This window comes from Rattus rattus, chromosome 8, assembly GCF_011064425.1.
Source record: "Rattus rattus isolate New Zealand chromosome 8, Rrattus_CSIRO_v1, whole genome shotgun sequence".
Taxonomy (NCBI): Eukaryota; Metazoa; Chordata; class Mammalia; order Rodentia; family Muridae; genus Rattus; species Rattus rattus.
This window is the reverse complement of record NC_046161.1, coordinates 40,225,151-40,248,427: the sequence shown is the minus strand read 5'-3', so window position 1 is coordinate 40,248,427 and position 23,277 is coordinate 40,225,151. Positions and strand designations below refer to the sequence as shown.

The window sequence follows — 23,277 nt, the reverse complement described above, 5'->3', positions numbered from 1 at the left end:
AGAGAAAGTATTCTGTACTTTCTGTTCACACACACACACACATTATTGATAACGCATACGTGGGAAAGTTAGTACCCTCCCACATCGCTGGCAGGAATGTCAAGCAGTATAACAGTAGTACAATCTGGCTGTTTCTCAAGCAGCCAGACATTAAGTCGCCATATGACCCACGTGATTGTATGATCCTACTTCTGGGTATAAACCCCACAGGACCGGAAGCAGAGACCCGTGTTTCTTGGATATCTGTGTCCACAGCAGCACATTCACAGGAGATGAACGGATCATCGAGATGTGGCTTACCCACACAGTGGAATATTACGCAGCCAGGAAAGGAGTGAAGTGCTGACAAAAGTTACTGGATAGATGAACTCAGGCGACGCCCTGCGTAAAGTAAGCTAGTCACAAAAGACAGGCACTGTAAAGTCCCCGTTACAGAGGGTTCTGGACTGGGTGAATTCACAGAAATGGGAAACACAAGTTTCTAGGGGATGGAAGCAGGGCTTTAGGGCATAGAGTTCAGTTAAGGTAATGGACAAGTATTGAAAAATAGCTCATGGTGAAGGCTGCACAGTTCCATGAATGTGTGAATTGACACTGAACTATATTTTTTAGATTAAAAAAATCGTGTGGTGTGCATGTGGTGTCTGTGTGTGTGCCATTCGTCTGTGAGGGTGTGTGCGTATGTGGAGACCTAAACATCTTCCTCCATAATTCTCTACCTTATTTTTGAGGTAGACTCTCTCATTGGTTCTTCTGTGCTTCCTTTGTCTTGGCTAAACCCAAGAGCTTTCCGTCTCTGTCCCCTGCCCCAGTACTGGGGTTGCTGATGCATCTGGGCGCTAGGCTTTTATGTGACCTTTGGGGTCAGAGCTCAGGTCTTCATGCTTGCCTAGCAAGCAGTTTACCCACAATGCCATCTTCCCAGCCTCCTGAACAGCACTCGTAGACATGGCTACAAAGTGTAAATTTTATACTGAAAAATCTCCCGAAGATAAAAAACCAAAGCATAAAACAAAGAGTTCTTGACTTTCGCCCGGCTCAGATCCTTCCGGGATAGGTTGCATTGCCCCAGATGCAGTGGTCAGAGGTGGAGCTGTGATGAGGGTGGGGCACAATGAGGGTGGAGCTGTGATGAGGGTGGGGCACAATGAGGGTGGAGCCGTGATGAGGGTGGGGCACAATGAGGGTGGAGCTGTGATGAGGGTGGGGCCTGTGGGCAGCCCAGAGATGAAAGGTCTGAGATGTCAGGAGGGTGGGGATGAAGGACCAATCCCAGAGGGCCAGAAGACCAGAGCAGAGAACATTCTAGCAGCATGAAGAGTCCAGGTTGGGAAACGTTCTCACCCCAAGTTTGAGTCCTGGTATAAACTCTGCTGCACGTAATCAAGCACGTATACAGGAGTGTTGAGAGGAGACATAGGCACATGAGCACCAGTATTCGGCAGGATCTTACACGACACCCCCACCCTGGCTGTGTAATCCGTGCCTGTGAGATGCTATGAACACGTGTTCAGATCCTTCCAAACACATCCTAATCCCCACACCTGCCCGTGGCCAGATGCGGTGAGATCCTCAAATAGAAACTGCCTTCTTCAGGGACAGGGCCTGCTCAACTTTAAATTGAGATAGCACAGCCACTTCCATGCATATAAAACTAGCTGGAGCCAGGGTTTTCAAGACAATGAAGTTAATTTAAAAGCCCACCTTTTATTGTACTAAAAAATAGTGAGATAAAAAAAAAACAATTAAGTTCGTAAAATAGCCCCACTGTTTCTTTTAATTCAATGAATGTTTTAAATTAATTGCATTTTTAAGATCACTGTTAACTCAATAAAATTAAGTTTTTAATTTAATGTAATTGTTTTGAACTCACTAAATAAGGGGTGTGTGTGTGTGTGTGTGTGTGTGTGCGTGTGTGTGTGTGTGTGTGTGCGTGTGCGTGTGTGTGCGTGTGTGTGTGTGTGTGTGTGTAATTGACTTGACGTTTTGCTATTATTGCCGGAATCGTCTTCTCTCTGCACTTGGGCAATTCCGCACACTATCCTGAAAAGTGTGACTATCTGTGCAGCTGGGGCTTGTGCACACTCACACACACACTTACATACTGGAGGCACACACTCAGCTTCAAGAGCACAATACACTCATTCCTACACACTTCAGACACTCGGCTATGGCATGTACACAGTCACATCGTCGTACAGTACCTTGCACAGCCAGGACTCTATATCCCATGGTCTAGCCCTGTCCGTATTACAGAGGGTTGTGTGCACCATGCATACATGTGTATGCTTGACCCAGGGCTATCTTTGTCTATCTTTGTCTAGTTATATCTCTGTGCACACGACCGAGGGCTATCTATATCACAACAGACACCTATGCACACGACCCAGGGCCACGCACGCCACGGTATGCTTGTACACAAGACCACAACTATGCACACCGGCAGAAGCCCTGGGCGAGCGCTCAAGTGCCCCTGATGTACATCTCCATTTCACGAATTTATACAAATCTTGACATACCTTCCCTCTCTCTCCCTGTCACTCACTTTTCTCTCTTCTTCTTCCTTTTCTTTCTCCCTACCTCTCCCTCCCTCCCAAACATGCACACTCGGGATTTAAATCAATCTTAACAATATTTCTTTGAAGCATTAAGAAATCAATAGGGCTGATTGCAAATTTATGTCATAGAGCAGGGGTGATCCATCTCACGGAGAGTCCTAAAGCGGAGTGACTTATCTTTCAAGTGATTCTTTATTTTTCATTAATCTGTTCTCTGTGTGAAAAAAAAAATCCCCATGAGAAGTCAGTGCCCAAATTTATTGACTTGCTGGTTCATTCTGAAGTTCTAACTTTCTAATCAATTTTATTTTTCATTATGAGACTTTTAGAGAAATAAATTTGATTTTAAATTTTTATCGACCTCGGCTCTGGGTCAGAACTTTGTAGCAAATGCCTCGGTGGTGTTTTACACAGTTCTCTGGCTCCACCTCGGGGCTCCCTCTGTGTAGTCCCAAGAGATGAGTTCAGAACTGCTGACAGGAGTGGGGGCGGGGAATCGGCCTTACCTTCAGCTTCTGGAAAAGCTCTGGGGCCCAGATCTGAATCTCGAGGGCTTTTTCTAGGGGGCCATGCATCTCTGTGAGGAATTTCTGAATCAGGTTAATGGACATGGGAAGAATGATCCCAAGTGTGAGTGGTTCCCTTCATGATGTCCCTACTGAACGAAGAGGAACAAGTGTGCTTGCTGACGGTGCACACTCCCTTGTGCTCCTTCCCACTGTGATGGACCGATCCCTCAAACTATGAGCCCAAATTGACCCTCTGTCCTTAATTTGCCGACATCAAATATTTTATCACAGCAGCAACAAAGGGCGGCTGATACGAGGCACCAGGTAGAAGCACATCTTCTGGCCGCTTCTCTCAGGAGGGAAGAGACAAGGCTGTCCCTGCTGTGTGAGCGTGCACACACGTATGGAAGACTGAAGGTCCATGAAGATGAAGCCACCCCAAGGTCCATGTCAAGACTGGAATGCACTTGGAGGACTGAGGTCATGTCCAAAGAAGGCTCCCCTCCAGCCCAGTATACTGTAGTGAAGAGATAGGTCTGGGAATCCAGTCTGTGTGCCTTGGACTCTGTTATACTTGAGCAACTATAGGCAAGTCACCTCGCATCTCAACACCCTTGGCTGCCTCAGCTGGCTGCTGCTATCAGTACCTTTCCAGTCACCCTCAAGAATAGAGAGAGGACCAGACGAGTTCCTGTCGGAGCAAGTCCTGGGGACTGGGTGCTGAAGAGTTTCAGGAAGGCATGAAGTTACTGGGTCATCTGTGTATGTGGAAGGACAGGGGACAGGGCCAGAGCTCCCCAGGAGGACTCCAACCCTTGGTCCTGCTCATCTCTTGGTTCATCCGTGGAGCCTCCTCTAAGACATCCTTAAGCAGCAGCTGCCCCAGCTGCCTGTGTTCTCAGGCCCTTGCAGCGCCTGTGCACACCGGTCACTAACCTCTTTTCTCTGAAACCTTCCCCAGCCCTAGAAGGCCAGCTAGGGTTTCAAAAACAACCCCGGGCTGGAAAGATGACTCAGTGGGTAAAGGCACTTGCTGCTAAGTTTGATCGTTTGAATTGTATCACACAGACCCATGGGGTAGAAGAAGATAACTGACTCCCACAAGTTGTTTTTGCTTTCTTCCCTCAGCATACGTGCTGTGGGACACATGAGTGTGTGTGCATTTGTAACCCCCCGCCCCCCACACACTCACACTCCTGTCTGATCTTACCCTGATGCTGTAGGAGGGGAGTGTTGCACAAAATCAAACTGAGTTCCTACCCTCTAGTGTGGTAACATTGGGTTTAAGGATGAACTGCTAGGTGGGCAGAACCCACATTGGCACTGGCAAGTTCTTCATCTCATCCCTTGCCAGGTGTGGTCCCTCGCCAGATGGCCAGGATGTGAGGGAGCAGTGATTGAGAAGGGACCTTCCTTTTACCTTCCTCTCCTCCCATCCTCCTCCTACTGTACCTGTGTCTAATGAGAAAACAGACATGGGTACTGTATGGAAAGAGACTGGTGAGTCTGCCGGATTCAGGGGGTTGGAAGAGGGGCAGGCAAGATGGCTTCTCACTTACCTTCCAGGTCACCTGGATGCTCTGTGAAGTCACTGGTTGCAAGGTGACGTCCATGGGAGGCCCATCGGGAGCTGGGGACATAGAAGAGGCAACACTAAGTCACGTCTTGGGGGAGGAAACAACCGTGTGTCCTCATATCCACCCGAAGAACCTTTGAGGAGGGGGAAGTCCACACACAGGTGACAGAGTCGGTGGCTGTTTATCAGAGTGGGACCTGGCAGTTTAAACTTTATAATCGTTCATAACATTGTGCTCCGATGTCTTAGGAATGTTTCTGTATCATTTTGTTTTACAATAATGCACATAAGAAAGTACAGTAAAGGGAAATCTTGTTCAAATTTTTGTTAAAAAATCTGCGGCCAGGTGGACGGCTCAGCCAGTAAGTATTGTAACTCCAAGGGCATGTGTTCTATTCCCAGAACCTGTGTAAAAAAATCTGAGTGTAGTGGTTAACACTGCCAGCCCCAACCCCAGACAGGCAGAAGCAGACAGATCCCTGGGGCTTGCTGGCCAGCCAGCTTAGTCTGTTTGGTGGATTTTAGGCCAGTAAAAGACTTTGTCTCAAAAAAGGGTGGATAGTACCTCAGGAACCTACCTGAGGCTGTCCTCTGATATATACCCATCTATAAGGGTGTGTGCATCTGCTTGCTCCCTCCTGACCCCCCCAACATACCTTACACACACACATGCACGCGTGCGCGTGCGCGCGCACGCGTGCGCGTGCGCGCGCACGCGCGCACACACACACACACACACACACACACACACACACACACACACACACACACACACACACACAATGTGGCAAAGGCCACTGGCCCAGAGGACTCAAATAAGACTATTTGCCTTGCAGAGCCCTGCATCTTTCCAACATAGGCTGGAGCCCAGGAAAGCAAGACAGGACCACGGACAGCTCCTCCCCTCATTCCCCCCCAAACCAAGAGGGAAAAAACCGGTAGAACAAAAAACAACCCCTCAGAAAACTGTGGTCTCTCTTTGACTCATAAAAGACATTTCTGGATTTCTCTCTCTACCCTCTCCAAACTACAAGCCCACTGTGAATTAGCAGGGTTGGTGGAGACTGGTGTCTGTAAGTCCCAGGACCGTGGGCAGCGGGGGCGGGGTAGAGGAGAGGTGCTCACCGGCTTCCTCTGTACTGATAGTAAGCTCCTTGCTCGGCTCGCTGCGCCCAATCTTGTTGAAGGAGTACATGCGGATGCTGTACACCGATGCTGGGTGTAAATCTACGATGTTCGCCTGGTTGATGGTTGGGGAGATGTTACGGGTGGACTGCTTAAAATCCCAGGAATCTGCAAAGGAGACAACCATTTCAAAACACACCCAGCCTTGAGAACTCTGGGACCTGTCCCCACCTCAGCCTCAAGTGTCCATCTATGCTAGTTCTTGGAAGCTAGAGGGGCCCAGCTTACATCAACAGCAGAGAGGAGAAGCCTTAGTAATTTCACAGGGACTATAAAGGGTCCTTTGAAGAAGCTCCAGCTTGGCAGAAGCCAGACTTCCCTTTGTCCTGCAAGCCTGTGAGCTGAACTGAAGATGAGAACAGATAGGATGCTTTCTAATGTCCACTAAGGTCATCACTTGCTCAGTATCCCCTGGTCTGCTGGACGGTGCCTTTCTTATTGCATCTTTTGGTACATGTGAGATTTACCATCCTCACCGTGAGATACCCATTCATCCAGCGTCCCTGCGGGAAAGGGGAAGTGAGGACCCCTCCCCCTTCCCCCTGCCCTCTGCTTCTGTATATCCCTTCCTCGTGCACCTGTGACAGGATCTGAGAGTTCTGTGTGAGGCTGGAGGGGACGGATCAAGTGCCAGAGTGCACAGCCCAACCCTACTCTCTTTCCTGCAGCAGCTACAAAGATGTAAGGTGGCAGAATCTTCAGAACGAGGGGCCAACAGAAAGGATTAATGTGTTCACAATTCAATTCATGCAAGGAGACTGGCAGTCCACTCCAGGGCTAATGTTTAGCAAAATTGTAGAACACGGAAAATGCCAGATAAATGCAACTCAGGGATCCTGTGGCTGTAAACATTATGCATCTCCAGAGGAACTTAGCCATCCACCCATGCTTGCTGTCCCCACCAGGGGACTCTAGAACAAGATGAAGCAGGGTTGCAGTTACAATGATGGCTGAGCCAGGACTTTCCCAACCCAGAGGGCTTGATCAAGTGCCTCCCTCCTCCCCACCTTAGCACTTTTGGGGAAAAATGGCAAAGACCCAGGAATCCAGCTGAGAGTAGAGCTTAAAAGTGTTTTCTGGGCATGGTCAGATAGCCCTGCTCATACTGACGGGCTCTGCTTGGAAATCCACTGGGGCATGTAGTGTTCTGGAAAAGTCTCAGTGGGAAAGGTTAGGCCACATTTCTACAGTTTAATCCTGAAGGCAGGAAAGGAGGCTACAACTGTAGGCCGATTTTAGGAAGATAGTTTAAATGCATGTGTGCACCCAAGTGTGTTAGCATGTATGCATGTGTGCACCCAAGTGTGTTAGCATGTATGCATGTGTGCACCCAAGTGTGTTAGCATTTATGCATGTGTGCACCCAAGTGTGTTAGCATGCATGCATGTGTGCACCCAAGTGTGTTAGCATGTATGCATGTGTGCACCCAAGTGTGTTAGCATGTATGCATGTGTGCACCCAAGTGTGTTAGCATGTATGCATGTGTGCATCCAAGTGTGTTAGCATGGGTGTGGAGGCTGGGGGATAATCTCAGTGTTCCTCAGTTACCTTCTACCAAAGGATTTTTTTTCTTTTTTGAGACAGGGGCTCTCACTGAACCTAGAACTCACTACCAGGTTAGACTGCTTTGCTTGTAAGCTCCTGAGACCCCCCTGTTGCTGCCTCCCCTAACTCTGGGTTGCACGTGTGTGCCACTGTGCTTGGCATTTTAATGAGGTGTCTGGGGATTGAAGTCTAGATCTTGTGTTTGCTGCTGAGTAGGCTATCTCTCAGCCCTTAAGAAGATTCTTAAGACTCTCTGTTACGTTTTAAAATAAACGCGTGGATCTCTGTATGTGTGCGTGTATGAGTGCACACATATGTGCACACAATACAGGGAATCATGTGCATATGGAGGTTAGAGGACAACTTGCAGGAGTCTGTTTTCCCTACCATGTGAGTTTGTTCACTGAGCCAGTTTGACAGTCCAAAGTACACATATACATGCATGCACACACGCATACATACATACATACATACATACATACATACATACGCACACACATACATTTATGTATGTAGCCTGAACACATCAGAATCCTACGATTTCATTTCTGGTTAAATGAGGTCTTGATTCCTTTAAAAACACAGCTTTCAGCTGCACAGGCTTAGCATCTGTGGAGGGCATCGGCCCAACTCCAGCCTGTAGTTTTGCATTTAATTCATCGGTTGCTGGAGCCAAGCTAACGACGTGGCAGTCTGCGGATGCTCAGAAACACATTATTTTCTTCTTGTCTTTAAAAACACCCCAGCCACCCAGAGAGCCACTCTGTGGCTGACAGGTGAAGCTAGAATTGCAAATAGCAGGTTCCTACCTGCCGTGGATGCCCGTTTGATTCGGGATGGAACGGACTAGCCATGGGGAGGCAGGTGCTCATGGCTCTGTATGTGGGGTCCTGGGAGCTGGTGCCAGCTCACAAATCACATTGGGTTTGCCCGTGTTTATGGGAGCGGGAGAGTGATCAGAAGTCAGTGCATTCATTTTTGATGAGCCCAGGCAAAGGGAAGAGCCGCGCGGGATGTGTCTGAAAACAGGGGCCACAAAGAGGTACTGACATCCGCCAGGCACCTGTGCGGTTCCAGGGGCAGCGATGGATGGCTTAGAAATGCACCATTGACGCGTCCTGCCTTCCTCTGATGTCGGGGCTGTATTTCCACTGCACGGGGCCTCTGCAACAGCAAGTCCCATCACCCGCTTGGCCTGTCAATGGGCCCTGCCCATCTCCTTCTCCCTTTCCCCCTTTCTCTGAACTGCTCCTCTCTAGGCTTTCTGAGAAAGCTCTTGGATTCTGCTTCTCTCCTGGGCCTGTTCTGCTGGCTTTCTGCAGCTGCAGCTCCCCTGAGCCTAACCTCAATGGACGCTTGCTTCCAGGTTCCGACCTATGCCCTCCTCCTCACACACCATGCACTCCTCATACACAGGCTTTCCCCTCTCTCTCCTCTACTATCAGGTCTGATAGCTTTTATGCCCCATGTGCTCTTGACTATATAAGGGCTCTCTCCATTGATATCCCTAACCTGGCCCAAACCATTGTTGTCATCTCTCGGTTTTCTCTCTCAGTCTTCTCTCCAGCTAATTGCGTGTCTGCTACCCCTCCCCCTACGGGCCCCATGGCTGCCATTCCTCCTGCATATATAGCTGAGCCCCTCTCAAGGGCATGTACTGTACTTAGGCTCCTTTCAACGCACAGACCAGATCCTGCCGTCTCCTCTCACGAAGCTCTTCAATCTCTTTCCCTTGCTACTGGGTAAAGAGGAAGTTTTACAGCAGGACCAAGCCCTGTGGCCTGGATCATGTCCCTATCCTCAGCCTCCCAGGAGCACACACCGTAGCCATTGCACAGCATCATAGTTTGAAGCTCACTGTTCTAGGAGCGTTGCCCAAGAAGGCCCCCAGTCCTCTGAAGACAGGAGTCATGTCTAAGGCTTTGGTCCTTACCCCCGCATTTCAAGTATTGACTTCTCAAAACCTGTCACTGGCTTTTAGATCAGAGCCACCTTTTTGGGTTTTTACTTTGAATTTGGAGTCCCTCTGGGTTTTGCTTTCCTTCCCCTGCCTTCCTCATTTGCCAGTCTCGGGAATGAAGGGGATAGTCTGTCCCAGTCAGCAGCTCCTCGCCTTCTCCTATCCCTTGTTTGTAGGTAGATTTGACCTTGTGTCCCCCTCCCCCTTTTATTTTGTTTATTTTGTTTTTTCTCAGGACAGTTTCTTTTTGTACCCGTGCCTGTCCTGGGGTTTGCTCTGTGGACCCTCAGACTCACAGAGATCCTCCTGCCTCTGCCTCCTGAGTGCTGGGATTAAAGGTGTTCCCCACCACCGCCTCACTCCCAAATCATTTTTTTTATGTTGGCTTAGAACACCTGTCTCCTGGAGACCCTTCATGGCTAATGCGTCCAAGTCATGTTTGGAGGGCTCTCCTGAGTTTCCAGACTTGGTCATGGCCTTCTCTCTGACGCTGAGCAGTTCAACTCCGGGGCCTGTTTTCTTCTGCTCTCTGGGAGCCCTGTGCTGGATTTGTTGAAGATTGTCTCTTTAATATTCCCTTTCATATGTGCCTGCCTTGCCCACATTAACATATTTCATTAAGGGCTCTCTCATCCTTCCTTCATCAAAGGGTTTATGATGCAAAATGTTCTCCTTAAAAAGTAAGGAAGTGGCTGGGGAGATGGTTGTGCCTATTTCTCAGAAGGCTGCTCCCTGAGAGGAGCCTGGGCCTTGGCCGTTCCAGGAGCCACTTCACTGCAGAGGGTTCGGGGGAAGACGAGATGCCTTGAGGGGAACGCGAATCCAGCCTCTGCGCCTGATTCCCCCTTGCGTCCCACTTCCAAAGCACGCCTCCTGCACGGCACCCTCTCAGTGTCACAGGGATTCTTGGGGGGGTCACAGCAGCAAATGTCAACATCTCACACCCCAGTTCCCACAGAACAACACTTGAAACCACGTTACCAAGGGACCAGAAAATTCCCAAGCTGGCTGGCCCCTAAGACGGTGTTCTTGGCTTTGAGGGCGATCCTCAGACAAGCCAGTCCCCTGTCCTGTGAGCAGAGGCAAATGTGGCATCTGCATTTTTCAGTGCGCACAGCACCGTCTGACAGATTTGTGTGGACGGTGCTATTTATCATTCAGACTCATGTATTATTACTCTACTGCCTGGGGCCGGGAAAAGGCAGCGTGAACATGGTGGCTTAGAAAGGGCAGGCTTGGTAATTTCCCTTGGAGAATTAGCATGACGAGCAACATGGCAGAAAACCTGGCCAAGGTGCGGGGCATCGTGAGCAGATGGTCGAGACCCAGCTTGGGTGTGGTCTGGGGCAGGAGGTGGTGGGGCAGAGACACAAAAAGAGAGCCATGGACATTTTCATGTTCCATTCATCCTCATCACTTCCCTGAGAATGAGGGATTCCCATCTCCGCTTTGCAAAGGGTTAGGCTCGTGAGCTTGTCTAGCCTTCAAGAGGCCCTGGCTGCTTTAGTCCCCAACACCACAAAACAAAAGAAAAAGCAAGAATTCTGTTTACGGTACTGCACACTCATAATCTCAGCATTTGGGAGGCTGAGGCAGGAGCATAGCAAGTTTGAGGACAGCCTGAGCTGTCCAGAGAGTTCTAGGCCAGCCTGGCTTCAGGGCAGGATCTTGACTCAAAAATCACCCTACCTTCTAAGAAAAATGAAGAGAGATGCTCAAAGATGCTTTAGAAATACTTGCTAAAGGCCACACAATTCTGATATTTGGTCATTCTAAGTCTACAGTTTTAGGAATGATTGTCATTAGATAACACACACACGCACGCGCACACGCACACGCACACACACACATAAGCACACACATGTGTGCACACACACATGCCCACTTCCTTCTTTTGAGTCATTCTTCTGTTCCCTTGGATACAGTCCTCCGTCCTCATGCAACACAGTTAACAGTGAATTGCATTTGATTGGATAGTGCTGTGTAATGGTTCTGAAAGTGTGTGCGCGTGCGTGTGCCGTTACGTTCCCTCTCCAAGGGCAACGTTCTGCTTCCTAATTCATTCTCTTTTCTCTACTACATGACTTTTGCATGATTCTGGGGGCAGTGGGAAGATTGGCACGCGCGGTCCATGTGGCTGACTGACAGACATAAATTTCAGCCTGTGAGTCCCATGGGGCTCTAAACTGCCACATGAGGTTTTTGAGCTATCGGGGGAGGGGAGAGTACAGCTGCCAAGGGCTCCCTCTAGCCTTACACCAGCCGCTTCTAGAATTCTCCACGACCTCCTTCCATCAGACATTCTTCATTCTGCACCCACTTTATAGACCGAGAAACTGCGCCCTGCTCACGTCCTTTGTCTCGGTGACAGCGAACTGATGTTCTCATGGAGCCCTTGCACCAACGTGCCAGGATGGGCCAGGTGCTTGGGTGGGTGGGCTCTTCTGGAGCCGGCCTCTGGATCTCTAAGTGTGCAAGGGGACATCTGTGAAGCTTTACTCCAGCCTTCCCGCCCCCGTCCAGCCTACTCCTCACGGCACTTCTATTCAGTAAGAGTCAGAGGAGGATGGGGTTGGGAGATGTGGTATGGACATATTTAAGAATACCATTTTCACGGGCTGCCTCTCTTCTACGTCTCCGCCCAGATAGGTGATGCTCTCAGTGAGTGTGGCTCCTCTGAGCCAAGCAGTGCCCTAGGAAGGGTTTCCATTCATTCAAGAGGTTTGTCTGGGGAAGGGTCAAGTTAGGGAACAGGCAGCAGCGCAGTCCGGGAGGAGGGCAGAGCAGCAGTCACAAAGAACACAGGAGCAGGAGCCAAGATCTCCCGGGCACCCGCTACCCACTGACTGGGCGCCATCCCACAGGAGTGACGTGTGCCTCTGGGACGCTCGTGCTCAGCTTCTCGAGAGGCCTGGATGTGAGTCAGACACACCCAGCTTCCTTGCACCGCTGTCTCTGCCGTTACCATCTACAGCACTTCAAGTGCCTCTTTGCTCTGCTCTTGGATGCCGGCTTTTAGCATGCATCCATCCTCGGGGGTAGGGGGTGGGAGCTGTGCTGTTCCAGCCTCTTGGGAGCTCAGACATGGTTCCACAGAGCCAGAAGCTCGGCTTGAAGGTTGTCTTCCCATCCCTGCTCCAAAGCACATCGGCGGCCATAGTGTAGTGCCCGTGCATGGGGTCTGTGGAGCCTAAGCTGCTCCTTGCCTGGCTCCAAGCTTCTATTTTCTCTGCAGGCAGCGTGCTCTGTCAGTTAGTCCTCCAGACGTCGCTTAGAGAAGTGTCCACCAAGGACCAGGCAGGGCCCTTCCTGATGATCCTTGGCAGGTGTATTTCTTCTTGGCATTCAATGTAATCTCTGGGTGTCTGTCTATAGCTAGACTGGGGCACGTCACAGTGCCTCGCAGTGATTTGGCAGCAGCATAGAGCTTTTGGGGCTGTAGAAGGCGGCTCTAGGGAAGGTCTCTGGGAGTAGGGATCCAGTGATCCCATCGCACTGATCTCCAACGCACTTGCCTTCCTAAACCAAGACCGTCCAGGTGACCCCGCAAACCCATGACATCCCCACAGAGCACTTGACACTAAACACCTCTAAGTCAGACCGTGAGTGAGAATCATGCTCCAATAAGACAGTAATTATTATTATGGGCGGGACCGATCTTTCCCTGCCACCGGTGTATCTCAGTTTCTACCCTAGCTCCCGAAGCTAGCCATCGTCCCCTCTCTCTAGGGGAGTGACTGTACACGTGATGGTGCTGCTCCTTCAGAGAGGCACAGGCAGGCTCTGTGCCACGAAAGGCCCCAGCGGGCAAACCCTCGCCATCTGCATCTGTCCCAGCACCTACCTGATTTGTTCTTGTATTCGATATCAAAGCCGGTGATGATACTGTTTCCATCAAATCTCTGAGTCCAACGCAGGTTCATGCTCCGGGCCTTCACCTCCCGGATCTCCAGCTCTGGGGGGTCAGGGGGCTCTGGGCGGCGACAGAAGAGGAACAAAGGTGAGATAGTAGCAGGCAGCTTGGCTGCGGGCCTCTGGGCCCTAGAGAAGGTGAAAGGGCGGGTGGGCAGGTGAGTGTACCTTGCACAGTGAGCTGGATCAAACCCCGGTCCTCTCCGTATGAGTTGATAGCATGGCAGCTGAAGAACACGGAGTCCCCACGGTCGGCTGGCTTGAGCTGAGACATGACCAGCAGGAAGAGGAAAGGGAGGAGACAGGGAGGGTATTTTAGAGGGGGACATTTAGGGGGACTGGGAGGGAGGTTCAGAGGAGTTCTAGCTAAGACATCCCCTTGCAGAAGGATGTGCGCCCTGAGGACTCAAGCAGGGAGGAAGGGTCATGGAGGAGACTGGGAACCCACATAAAGAGAGCTGTGGTTGTCAGAAAGAGGACTTGAGGTTCTGGTGCAGAAATTTTTGGGTGGGAATGGTAGGTACCTTAGAAGGGGCAGGGAAGGGCTCCCGGCCTCCCATCTGCCTCCCTTGGACAGAGATGGAAGGTGTCCCTAGGCTTGGGACTGGGCACCCACCTTAAGCGTGGAGACCACCTCATCGCCATTGTCCTTGGTAGCGATGGCATACCGCATGACACGGTCGGGATCAATGACGGTGTCCCCCTTCTCCCAGCGGATTATGATGGGCCGCTCGCCACGCGCGGTACAGTTCAGCTCCTTGGCATGTCCCTTGATGGCAATAGTGGTGTTGGGGTGCGACGTGATCATGGCTGGGACTGAGGAAGAGGAGGCAAGGGGATGTGAATATTCCAAGACCAGCCTGGGGAAGGTGGGAGGTGCTTGTGGGGCAGAAGTTCTGTCCCTCGCTCTGTTCCACCCGTGGCTACCCTGGATGTCCCGCCTCTAAGCTCTGCCCTTTGCTGTTCAATCTCAGAGGGCTTCCTCCCAGGAAGGGGCACCCTGTTCACCTGTCCCTGAAGCCCCTTGGTATCCAGGCCTGGCACTTTCCTCTCCTTCCCCTTTCAGTTCCAGGGCCCTTCTATTGACACCAGTTTATTTTACATGTGCGACATAGTTACAAAGAAAGCCGGCTATATTGAAATACGGTTATACAAATATTAAAAACACTAACAAGCAAACTTTGAATATTGTTTATCACACACCGGTATGTTCTGCTCTCATTCTTTATGAGATGAGATCTGGTGGCAGGCCTTATAATTACTGTCTTATATTACCCCTGCTTTTGCAGCAGTGGTGAGCACAAAGGCTATTCTGAGAGGTCCACAATAAATATGACATGAAAATATCTGTGCATCTCTATGGGTGACAGTCATACACACATACACACACACACACACACACGTGTGTACACATACAGGCAGGTACACACACTGTCACTGCTGTGGTTTGTGACTTATGTTCACTGGGAATCACTACATTTCAGTTTGAGGCTAACATCAAAAAGATGTGATTTCTCCACACTCAAACATTTGGCCCCATGGAATCATCTCTGTAGATGTCTGGGGCTTCTGTGGACCCCAGGTTCAGGATCGTGCTCTGAGGCCAGGGTCTCTGCTTGTCAGAGGGGCTGAGGTGTGGTTACCTCCACTTTGTTCCACGGGATGCCTGGTAGGGACATTATGAAAGAACTTCTAGCGGCAATAGGAGGGTCCACCCCCCCTGCCCCACCTGCTGATCCTGTGGTTTCACCCAGGCAGGGCCAAGGTCCTAAGTGGTCCCTAAGACGCCCTTTCCACTCGCATGACAAGGGGCTTTACCAACAGCTGGGCCTACTATGGACTTACGTGTCTTGACTAGAAACAGGGAGGGCAGAATCTCTGAATCTTGGTCCACACCCTCAGTGCATTTCAGAGCAATGTGTGCTGGGCTCCCACATGACCATGAAGCACTGTGCCACACCTTGGGTAACACATTCCTGACCTCCCAAATGGAGGGGACTGGGAAGATAGAGCTAATTGTGGGCAACAGGATCAGGGGAGGCATCTGAGGAGTGTTTCTAGAAATGTATGAGAAGGCACCGTCCACACTCGCCAGGAGCCTTTCTCTAAGACCTAGGATGTGGAGTCTGCTCACAGCGGGTTCTGCAGATCACAGAGCAGCTCACGGTTGACCATCACTGGCTTGTTAGTGCGATGGTGGGTGAAAGAGACCCTGTCTTCTCTTGTCTCAAAACTTGGTTCAATGACATAAAGCCTGTTCCCTTCCAATGGCTCCTCCCGTTTTCTTGTGCTTGAGTAGGTGTGTGTGTGTGTGTGTGTGTGTGTGTGTGTGTGTGTGTGTGTGTGTGTGTACCCCAGAGCCCAGGAAGAGGCCACAAATTGATGTCAGTTATTGAACTCAGAGCTCACCAATTTGGCCAACCAGTCTGACCAGGGATTCCACTGTCTGTTTCCCCAGTGCTGGGGCTACAGTGATGCCATCAGGCTCGGCTGGGTTTCGGGGATCAAACTCAGGTTCTCTTGCAGCCAAGTCACTCTCCAGCCCTAACCCCCCTTCCCACTTCAATGGCCAGCGAGACACTGGTCTTTCCAACCAACTCTTCACGGACAGCAGAAAGGAGAAAGGAGGAGTGGACCTGGAGGGGTCCAATCTCAGGTACCGACTGAGGGTGGAGGGATGATTTGAACAAGGGAGGACAGCACCTGCTCCCTCAGGCTCCCTGAGATTTCACCTCACAGCCAGCTATTCCCTCTGAGGCCTCCATGTGTCGATCTGATGCAGGGTGGGGCTGGGGGCAGCCCTAGCCCCAGGCCCCGTACCAATGTCTTAGCACATTCCCCTAGTCCAGGCTCATCAAATAACGAAGCAGATAAACTTTATAATGCACGGCATTACACCAGAATATACAATAAAACGCGAAAGACAAATAACGAGGTGTAAGTTATAATGAAGAAAAAGCCTGCAGTCAGAGACATCCAAGTATGAATTATTGACTAAGGTTTTACACTCTCAAGGATGTGCGCAGGAATATTTTTCCATCAAAGATTTGCATAATTCACTCGTATAAACCTGGGTGGAATATAGAGTGAGGTTTTACATCGACAAGTCGAGCCTCGCACTGCAGATGCCTCCATGTTTTACGGGGAGGGTGGGGATGCTAGGGTAGGGGCGATGCAGCTGTTTCTGCAATTCCCGCAGGGAATGAGCAAGGCCTGGATCTGAATCCCTGGGTGGGTCTAGGGCCTAAGGTAGATGGGGGAGAGGTGATCTTATTCATGATTCTGCGTGTGTGTGTGTGTGTGTGTGTGTGTGTGTGTGTGTGTGTGTGTAGAAAAGGAGGATGGGGGCAGCTTTAGCCTTTGCACAGGGTAAAGTCTGGAAGGGGAGGGGGACAGGGAGGAATAATCCCAGGGAAAACGTCTCAGCTCTGAGCCATGGTGAGAAGCTTGCTCATCTGGGCTCTGCCTTCCATGCAGGCCTCCTATACCTTGTGTCAAGACACCTTCTATCCAGACACCACTTCATGCCGGGGCGTGCACCTTGCCAATCAGAGCACAGACCCCGTGTCAGATCCCACTCACCCTGTGGGTGCTGCACCTTTGAGTAGTGTACAGCCTGTGCCTCTGCTTCGGGTCACTTGTCTTTCCAATCCGGATTACCCAGAGACAGACTTGTGGACAATCAGGGACAGCAGTGTCTCCAGAGATCTTTGGCTCCTCAGCCCTGCATAGCAACCACATCTGGGGCTGGCTGCCCATCGTCCGGTTGGCTGGATGTTTTTACAGTAACAAGTGCCCAGCACCACACCCTAGGGCTCTCCTGACTGCTAGCTCAAGGAAGCCATTGAAGGTGATGAGGAGGGGAGCTTGAAGAATTTGGGGGCCAGGAGGCCTGATCTCCAGACTTGTCCCTACCAGCTTTGTAGGCCTCCAACACATTAAAGTTGGTGTCCCTGTGTCCCACAGAACAGCTGTGGGGGCACAATAAACATATGGGTACTTGTAGGGCACCTGCCCTATCAGGCTCCATTTCCACCCACAAGTCACCCATGTCCCACGCCAGCTCTGAGGGAAGCATTAACTAGGCCCACATGCACCAAACTTCTGGATTAAAATGTTTCTGGTAGATGATTCCACAGAATCACAGTGCCCAGACAGATAAAGACCCACTCGACCGCACTGTATCCGTCAGCCACACGCATTGCTGAGCATCTGAAACATGGCGGGCTGATTGAGAGGCACTATAAATGTAAAACAGACAGCAGACTTCAGAAATGTAAAGAGACGAGGGACATAAGACAGCTCACTTACGTTTTTATACTGGTGATGTATGTTGATACTGAGTTAAATGAATGGTAGGATTACAACTTGTAATATTCTGTACAAGGGAAGAGACTTAGGTTTTTTAGGGAAGCCATTTGCCCCAAGGTCACTCCGATCGATAGCAGGCAGAAGTGCCCCTGAAAAGAGGGGGGAAAGCTGAGCACAGTGGGGTACATCTGTAGCCCCAGCTATTGGGGTGCTGAGGCAGGAGGATTGTTCGAGACGGTTTGAGTAGTACAGTGAGGGCCACAAAGCAGAAGGAGGATGTGGAGAAGGTGGAGGAGGAAGTAGAGAGAAGGAAGAGGAGAAGGGAGGAAGAGAGGGAGTATTCGTGGGAGGGAGGGAGAGAGGGGCAGGGGGAGGGACTCCAAGACATATCTCAACAGGCAATCACAAGCAGTCTTTCTCGTATTCTTGCACATTCACACGGTGCCATTACATGTGAGCCTATATGCCAAGGCCCTGGTGTGATTGCTTAACTGAGGGAACCATGAGTCGATACTTCCTCTGTATACGTTGTCTATACACACACACGCATGCACGCACGCACGCCCTCCGTGGTCCTCTGCAGTGGTAAGCATGCCATATGGCAGCATATTCTGTGTGCTTTCCATGAGTGACCTCCTCAGAGGGACTCTGAGCTACTGTCCCCTATAGCGAGGCCCAGTCCCCTCCTGCTCCCTTTCTAGCTCCATGGCCTCCTTGGCACCTATAGCGCTCTGGTTGCCTAAAGCAACTGCTTCACTTTGGCTAGGCTCTCCTGATGCCAACCACAGGAAGTGAGTCTCATCAGACCCATTCTTCAGACAGAAACCTGAGGCTTCCAGCAGGGGCTATTCGCCCTGAGCTGTGGTGACAGAGCTGGCTGTCTCTCACCATCTGCCTCCCTGCCCTCTGTTTTTCAGAAATGGGATTGGGTTGTCACTAATGTGTGGCCTCTGTGCTTGCTGGTGCAGCCCTAGCATAGGACCCTGGGGAGGGAGGGAAGAACCGGAGTTTTAGGAACCCAGACAGAAGTGGGAATGATTAGGCAGAGGATAGAGTCCTGGGTGGATATACTAATGACAGCCTTGGATTGTCATGCTGTTCCCTTTAGATGGGGGGGTGACCCTGAGAGACTTGTGGACAGCAGGCCCATTGCTTACAGCTTTCCATCCTTGTGCCATTAAGTGATACTGAGTGCCCAACATGGGACAAATGTTGGTAGAGGGCACAGCAGCAACCTGGTAGATTCCAAGTCATTCCCTGACTCCATGACTATAACATGCAGACACTTCTCCGGCAAGGCTCCCCAGCGGACATGCTCTCCTGCATGCTGCATCCTGGGTCTAATGGGGAGACTCCTGGATAGAAGTCTCTGTGGGCCCAACCTGGTGCATATCCATGAAAAGGAAGTTCTGTGGTCCTCTGTGACTCCCAGGCAGCCTTGATGGCTCATGGGACTCCAGCCACTGCTAGTTAGGCCTGAGGCTCTAAATCCTAAATGGTCTCCTCCTTCTCCTGCTCCCATGGGGCCTTACAGGCGGGTGCAGCAGACAGCAGAGAGGGACCTAGAATAGAGGGCCACTGATTGCAGAGAGCCATGCTTCCTGAGATCCAGGGCCTCCGGGGCTGCCAGCCCAGGAGAGAGGAAATCAATTTCAAAAACAGGACAGTTGTCAGAATCCGATGTTACCGGTTCCGTCTGTGAAATTACTCTCAGGCTGGCTCCTGCTGCCCCTGAGGTCCTGCCTGGATCAGCTGCTATTTACATTTTAATTCAATGTGAGAGGCCGATAGATTTTTAAAACACCATGAGACGGACGCTCCCATCTCTGCACCCACATGTTTTGCCATCCCTCTCGGGCTCAGAGGTAGATTTTTTTTCTTTTTTCTTTTTTGGAACAGGGTCTCTCTTCCAGTCTCTCTGGCTGTCCTGGAAGCCACTCTATAGATCAGGCTGGTCTCGAACTCACAGAGATCTACCTGTTTCTGCCTCCCAAGTGCCAGGATGTAGGCTCTAGAGTTCTAAGACATTACACTGTGGACTAAACCTTGCCAACCTGGCTCCTACCTCACTTTCCAGCTCAGCTCCCTCCCCCTTTCCCCAGGTCGCATTTCCTAGGCAGGGATGGGTCTATTCCTTAAGTTTGCAGAACACTGCATTAGGTTTTGAAGAGCACCTCATTCCTTGCGTCAAAGGAAGCTAGTTTAGGATCTCTTCCCCCTTCCCCCTACCTTGCCAGTGTGGAAGCTCAGAGAGGTTAAGCAATCTGCCTGAAGTCACACCATGACGATCTGTAAGGAGGAGATCAAGCCTCTAACAGTTCACCATGCCCCTTTCTTTAGTGTTAGCCCAGACTTCTTCCTGATTGCACCCCAACACACCCCTGGGTGACTTTTGGGAGGAGTCCAGGAGAAGGCAGAAGATAGGAGGTAGATGGGTGTGTCGGGGCAGAGGCCAGTCCTTAAGGGCTGGGTCTGCTGCTGGGGCTGGAGTAGGGACTATGAAGCAGGCTTTCTCTGTACCTGGCTCCCTCCCTCTCCACTATGGTGACAGGAGCTCAGCTGCCTTTTCTGACAGTCCTCAAGCCACTAGGGAAGGAAGCTTCGGCTATGAATCCCCAGTAGAGAAGCGCTGCCCTGCGGGAAGAAACGGAAGACAAAGGCCGCCTGGCTTGTCGGAGTCTGAGTGGCTGACAATGAGGCTCCTGGGTGCCAGTCACAGAGAAAACTCGATTTGACTGAGGGCTTACTATACACCAGGCACTGGGAATGAAGATATTTGATCCTCACAGATGGGGAAACTGAGGCTTGGAGAAGTAAATAGGCTATGGTCACACAGCCAGTCAGAGTCTGCTTCAGGGCATTTGGGAATTTACCGGCCCTGTGATATGGGACAGAGGAACAGGGTGGGGCAGAGCTTAGGGGCCAGTGAAATAGGTGCCTGGCACTAATATGCCAGAGCTGTGGTGAAGGCTGACTTGGGGACAGAGGACTGGCTTAGAAATTGAGGACCAAGGATGCTCTCCCAGATGGGTGTTCTAGGGATGGTCCAGGAAGTTTTCATTCCTGTTGACACTGGAGAATTATTACGGAGCTTAATAACTAACTCATCATGGGACATGTAGTTCAGTTGGTTGCGCTTAGCATGTGTGAGGCCCTGGGTTTAATCCCCAGCACCACATAAACTGGGCAAAGTGGCCTAGGAGGCAGGAAGATCAGAAATAAAGGGTCCCCTCCAGCTATATAGTGAGTTTGAGGCCACTGTGTGCTACATGAGACCCCGTCTTCGCACGAACAAAACCCTCAAAGTAAAAGAATCTTACCATGGTATAGACTCCACCCTTAGAGGTTGTAACTTGATGGGTCTGGGTGGAAACACCCTCAGCCTGGCGGTCTTTACACGGCTAGGGTATAGTACCACAGGGTCAGATTCCTGGTCCTTCCCTTGCCTCAGGCAGAAAGTCCTCAAAGCCACCACAATTAGAAGTATGATAACAAAGTCAGTCTTTGCTACCACCCAGGTAGGGCCTTGGCTTTTTTAGGAAGTCTTTCTGACAGCGCAACTTTAATCTCCCAGGTCTTTCTGTTGAAAAAAATGTCTCAGGGAGATGAAATGGGTTTCTGGAAGCCCCCTTCTTTGCCCTCTGGTGGACAGCTCTCAGAGATAGCAGGTGCCCTGGAGCAGAGCTCTGAGCTCTGTATACCCAACCTGTCAGGGGAGAAAGTGTCCTCCTCCTCCTCTTCTTCCTCTCTCTGAGACTCTCAAGCCTTTTGTTTTCAAAAGGATTACATGCAGCCTGAGAGGTTGCAGGGTGGGGATTCCTTTCCCTCAAACCCAGTGTGTTCTCCCTCCCCACAAAGCCCGTGTTTCCCTCCGTGTTAACAAGCTCCTCGACAAGAACGGGACCTGCTTGGCAGTGTGAGATAAGCCACCACAAAGGGGCACCGTTGGCACACCGGGAGGTGGGAGCAGTTTCTACTCAGCCACTCAGCTCAGCCTCAGTGGCAGCCCAGCTCTGCAAGCGTCCCCTGGGACAGCTTGGGAGGGGGTACCTTCTGGTTGGTGCCTGCTTTGTTTCCCTGTTCTTAAAGAGCTAGGCCATGGCGTTGTTAATTTGATTGCACCCGCTCTGGCTTCCTGTCGCCCCTGATTAGGCAAGCTCCACCTGAAGTGTGAGATTGGTTCAAATTGTGTGGCAGCAGCCATCCCTGCCTAGGTGAACAGGCAGGGAGTAGTGGGGAGCTGCAGGCCCCCCAAGACTCAAGCTGTCCACAGTTCAAGGATGCAGGCATCAGGACTCCGGGAAGAGCAAGTGCACAAGCAAAGGATGCTGAGCTCTGGGTCATTGAGAAGTGTGGGACCTTGTAGTCTCAAACCTCAGGCCTGTGTCTGAGGCATGGAGGGTGAAGATGATGCCCTCGGTCCCACCAGACCTTTCTCTGTCCAGCTATAAAATGGGGCAGTTACTTTCTCCCTTGGCTTCTGGCCAAGGGATGCAAGATCAGGAGTGGAGTGGGGGATGGGGACCCATTTTCCCTACTGAGAGTGCTGGGGGAAAAAAAAAGACAGTAATAATAATAGCTAACATTTATTGAATGCTGATTATGTGCATGCACCATGGTTAATGCTCTCCACGAATTAGCTCATTAAACCCCTCCCCCACAGCCCTAGGAGGTTTGGGGGGGCAGTGGTGGCAGTGATGGTTAAAGATGGCTTGGAACTGACAGAATCCTTTCAGAAACAGGAGACATGAACATTTCTCTTTGGCTACTAGGAGAAGGTGTTCTGGGTCATTGCTGAGAACACCTAGGGGCTAGGGTTGCAAGCGTTTCCTGGAAAGGGCCATAGCATCCTAGGCTTAGCTGGTCATTGCCACCACCAAAGAAGCCACAGGCAGTAAATCAGGAAGGAAGGAGGGGTACAGCCTGGTACTAGCTATGCAGATACAGGCTAGGTTTGACCCTAGGCCTAGCTTGCTGACCCCTGCTGTGGAGTTGTGAGCACAGGATGGGCTTGAGGACCTTGACCACGAGAGAGTTTTGGCTAAGGCACTGTTTGTGGTCAGGGCAAGATGGCTGTGGCATGCCAAGAAAGTTCCTGAAAGTCACCAGTCATGGGAGATGTGGTTCCTAATCAAAGTGTGAGGTGGCCATGCTGGTTCTAGCTAAGAAGATACACAGAGAAGATGACAGGACCCGACAGGGGAAAGCTGTGTGGCAATCAGAGCAGAAACTGGAGAGACGTTTCTGCACCTCAAGGAACCCATGACTTGCTGTTATCCCCAAAGAAGCCAGGATGTTTCCCCAGGGAGCCTCAGGGGAGCAAGCGCAGGGCTAGTGTCACCCTCCTTGTGTCACACTCTGTGGACTGTGAAAGAAGCAGTCTGTAGTGTTTCTGAGGCACTTAGTTGGTAGTACTTTGTTGGAGCAGCCAGGGGAAACTGAGGCAGTTCTGGAAGCAGCAAACAGGGCACGGGGGCTCTGTACTCGGTCCATAAGTCTTAATTGTCTTCTAGGTCAGGAAGATGACCAGCTAGTTCCAGAGTCAGACATGTCACCCAGTGTGCTGCCCCAGGCTAGTCAATCACCTGGACTTTGTCATAGCCACCATGCTACCTCTCCATCCCTGTCATCTTTGCGGCTAACACTCCGCCATTTCTTCTCTTCACCCTCAAGCTCTTACCTTCCTCCCAGGTCACAAATGCTTGGCACTGTTCCTTTGAA

At 50.9% G+C, this 23,277-nt stretch overlaps 1 protein-coding gene across 1 annotated transcript in view; it reads right to left on the bottom strand.

Annotated features, from left to right (window-relative positions):
• The window catches only part of Dscaml1 (DS cell adhesion molecule like 1), a 120,671-nt gene that overhangs the window by 34,512 nt on the left and 62,882 nt on the right, over window positions 1-23,277 (bottom strand). Inside the window, exons 11-15 of the mRNA XM_032911461.1 lie at window positions 13,862-14,061; window positions 13,414-13,510; window positions 13,178-13,306; window positions 5,769-5,936; window positions 4,627-4,697 (exon numbers count right to left, since the gene is read on the bottom strand). Of these exons, the coding sequence (XP_032767352.1) occupies window positions 4,627-4,697; window positions 5,769-5,936; window positions 13,178-13,306; window positions 13,414-13,510; window positions 13,862-14,061 (665 nt within the window). The remainder of the gene's footprint in view (window positions 1-4,626; window positions 4,698-5,768; window positions 5,937-13,177; window positions 13,307-13,413; window positions 13,511-13,861; window positions 14,062-23,277) is intronic.